At 40.7% G+C, this 3950-nt stretch overlaps 1 protein-coding gene across 1 annotated transcript in view; it reads right to left on the minus strand.

Annotated features, from left to right (window-relative positions):
- Nucleotides 1–1948: 1948 nt before the first annotated feature.
- Nucleotides 1949–3950, minus strand: part of LOC113203325 (phosphatidylinositol 4-phosphate 5-kinase type-1 alpha) — an 18591-nt gene continuing 16589 nt past the window's right edge. Inside the window, exon 19 of the mRNA XM_026417940.2 lies at nucleotides 1949–3733. Within this exon, the coding sequence (XP_026273725.1) occupies nucleotides 3722–3733 (12 nt within the window). The 3' untranslated portion in view covers nucleotides 1949–3721. The remainder of the gene's footprint in view (nucleotides 3734–3950) is intronic.

A 3950-nucleotide genomic window follows, 5' to 3' on the forward strand; every position in this document is an offset into this window, starting at 1 on the left:
TGGGGTGGGGGCCGAGATGAGATTTTATTGACCGATGCGGTGGAGGAGCGAGGCGGGTCGGAAGGGGTGTGCAGGGGGGAGTAGAAGCGAGGGGAGGGCTCACGTCTGCGTCCAGCGTTTACTACTACACTCGCATATACTCGAGTGACAAACGCTTGACGAAACTCAGTGTCAAGGAAGGTCGAACCGTCGTCCCGCGCGTTGCACGGTCGTATACCTGATCGGGCCCGCGGGTTGTCACCAATTCCAATTCACATGCATGGGGTTAAAATCGGCCCAATAAACACGAAAAACTCACGAGGACGTCATATTGACATCAAAAGGACTCATTTGGTCACGAGAAAGGTCAAAATTAAGGCCAAAACTCGGTCATTTTGACGTCAAATGACCGAAAATGACCTTTTCGTGACATTTTCGTGTTCCCTGGGGGGGTCTTCATACATTACTGGTTAAGGAAAAAGAACTCCGTGTCACGTATTTCGACACAATTACCCGTACATTTTAATGAAAGATGGTTGTTTGCACTTCTTAAACAGAAGCTTGGTAAATAGACGAGTAGGCGCCATCTTGCGGCGAAGAGCGTAACTCGGTCGACAGTCCCTTGTAATTCCACCCTTTGCGGGGGGTGGTGGTGGTTGCAAATAACCACTCCGGTAAAGCTGGGGAGAAGAAATGCGGGGTACAAAAGTCAAGACACCTTGTTGTAGCACAGTAATTTCCGTTTTTTTTTTGTTTTTTTTTTTTTTTTCATTTTAACTTTAGCGGAATGGTTTACCACCTGAGGCCTGAGGTGAATTGTGAAAAAATCTTCCTCTATCAGGGAACACCAAGGTCGGTAGAATAGAGAATCACAGACATCACAGACCGTGCCTATTTTGTGTCAACGTAATTGGTCTTGTGTTTTGATCTTTGGATCAAAATTATCAAACTACCGGGTGGCTGGCACGCCGCGTACTTTCTTAGTTATACTTGTAAACGCATGCAAGCGTGCGGGTTGCTTACTCGCACAGGGTCTTAGGCCGTGGTCAGCGAGCATGCAGGGTGGGTGATCCGCACCGTGTTTTTTCCTGCTTATACTGTCCCGGATGCATTCTTGCGTGCGGGCTTGCTTATCGTCGCTCGCCATGGCGCCTTGCAGCCCCGTGCGAGTATGCAACCCGTCCGCACGCATGAATGCGGTACAGTATAAGCAGAAAAAAACCACGGCGCGAATCACCCACCCTATAGGCAAACCGTCCCGCACCTGTCCATGCGGCACAGTATAACTACAAAAGTGCGCGGCGTGAGTCAGACACCTAGTACATTATTCCATCTAAAAAAAAATTAAAAATGTGTATTTTTTGTGGTAATTCTTGTAGAATTGAAAAAAAAATCATAATATTCCCGTGCTAAACTAACTAGCTGTCTCCATTGCTCACCTGCTTTAAAATAATCCGTAACGAGTTCGGTATCCAATTGAAGATGAAAGGTGAGGTGCACTACACGGCACGCGCCGAATTGCGCGCGCGCTCACGCACACACACGGCCTTTGCGTCCTTCCCTATGCGAGCCAGCGGTGCAACTGACTGCATCAGCCAGCAGGCAGCAAGATATCCCTTCCCTTGCCATTCACAAGCCCCACCCCTAAAGGATTGAAGCGACCTCTGCATGGACCTCTTTTTTATGTTGAAGCGAACCAATGGGTTGAGGGGAAGGCACGGGAGGGAAGGGGTGCGGGCGGCACGGGCGGCCTGGCCCTGGCCTGCACTGCAGCCGCCCCACCCCTACTCGCCTCTGCTCCTGCTCCTCTCGCGGGGCTCGCCATGAGCATGAGCTCGCCAGACATGGTGGCGCGAGACATGGTGGGAAGGGCTGCCATGGGGTCGGGAGGTCACAAGGTTGAACTAAAATAGTAGGCCCAAGAAGAAAGCCAGGCAGTAGAAGAATTACTTTTAAAAAAGGGCAAACGTTGTTGGAGTACAGCTTGGTATTTAATGTAACAGAAATGCGCTTTAGAGAGCAATTGGAAAGAGAGTCTAGTCCACAATGGGTTTGGGAATACATTATAGACTTACATAAGATGTCATGAGACACACAGAACAATCGTACACGGGGTTTGCATTATACAAAATCAACAATAGTTTCTTTTTTTTCTGTCATATAAATATGAAAATACGCCCAAAAGAAGAATAATGTTGAAAGCATAAAAATGTGCAACAAACCAGATGTCTGAACCCAAGTAACAGTCTCACTAATACAGCAAATAAACAAAACATTTAGATATGTTATTAAACTAAAAAGAGAAGACTAGAGAATTGTAACTTTATAAACACTATAGCAACAACAAATCATCCACAGGAGTAAGTGACCAATTACAAATGGAGTATACTCCGCACTTGAGTGCACAGTGCCGAAAATAGAGATAAATACAAAGTGATGTCTAATAATTGAGATATGTCCACACTCACTTCTAGATGAACATTAGTCTGACTATGATTTAGAGAGGAAAAAAAAAATAGTACATTACAGGTAACAAAGGCTTAGCCTAGCTTCATTGACTTAGAAAATACTGGAACAGCAAAGCACATTTTAATAAGTCAAGCATGTGCAATCTAAGCAGAACAAACATGGAGAAGTTAAGAGAAGAAACAAGAACAGTTTTCTTTTCTAAAACAAATAATGAGAGGAAATTGGGAAAAATTCTACCCCACTCTCTGTTTTGTGGAAACAGTTAAGTAGTATGAATAAATCTCATTAATAAAATGTAAGTGCTTTGTATACGAGGAAAGTAAAAACTACATTGAAAGGCAATGACAAAACAAGTACACATAACAATAACAAACAGACTTATAAAAATCAGTCTAAGTTGGTAGAATACTTTATCATAGCATTCTAAGAAATTTCCCCTTAAAAATGAACATATAGGAAAACAAAAACAAAAAATACACACTATGCCCTTTTATACAGTAAGACATAAGGTATGGTTCAGAACAACCAAAATACATTTGTTAAGTTATCATTAACACTTTCACTGCCAGCTTTAAAAAAAGAAAAAGAAAAAAAGAAACCTACAACCTCATGTGTGGTTGTGTGGCAGTAAATGTGTTAAAGAGACAAATTGTGACTAAAAGCAGTAGAAAAGCAACATTTTTTGGTCATATCTTAGGTTTATAAACATATGTATATAATGTGGACCAGACATGATACTTGTAAGAGAAAAGAGAAAATCAGAAGAACCATTGCACAACATAACTGCATCCATGGATAGCTTGTTCAAAGATGGATCAGTTGATACATTTAAAGAAACAAGAGGATCAAAAATTTCACAATAAATTAATTATGAAAAAGTTGATGATTTTGATTGGAGACTAAAATGTCTTTGAGACACAGCCTTCACCAACCATAAGAGAATATTTCATTCAATTCAACAATACAAAAGTGGGCCAATCAACAGCATGAAGCTAAATTAATTTAAACAGTGGTGAACAACAAAAATAAAATTATCAGTCGATGCAACTGGACATTTTACTTTCCACAGATGATAATTTTAGAAAATGAATTTACAGTAGAACATAATATTCAGTGGATTAGAAATATGTGTTACAACTTACCCGTTCATTTTGCCCGTCTCTGGCTATATGATCCTTATATGAAGGTTCAGCTTGTGATTCAAGTGGTTGATTTGTAGACTATGTAAGTGTATACAATTAAATCCGATGTAGAGCTCAGATGCCACAAGAAGTCACAGATGAGTCTGAAATTTGGAATTATATCATCAAAAACAGAAAAAGGGAAAAAAATACAAAATTTGAAAAAAAAAAAATACAAAATAATGTTAATCTTATGATGTGCACACACTAGTACATTATTCCATCTAAAAAAAAATTAAAAATGTGTATTTTTTGTGGTAATTCTTGTAGAATTGAAAAAAAAAATCATAATACACCCGTGCTAAACTAACTACCTGTCTC

Source organism: Frankliniella occidentalis, unplaced genomic scaffold (assembly GCF_000697945.3).
Source record: "Frankliniella occidentalis isolate FOCC.00 unplaced genomic scaffold, Focc_3.1 Scaffold157, whole genome shotgun sequence".
NCBI lineage: Eukaryota > Metazoa > Arthropoda > Insecta > Thysanoptera > Thripidae > Frankliniella > Frankliniella occidentalis.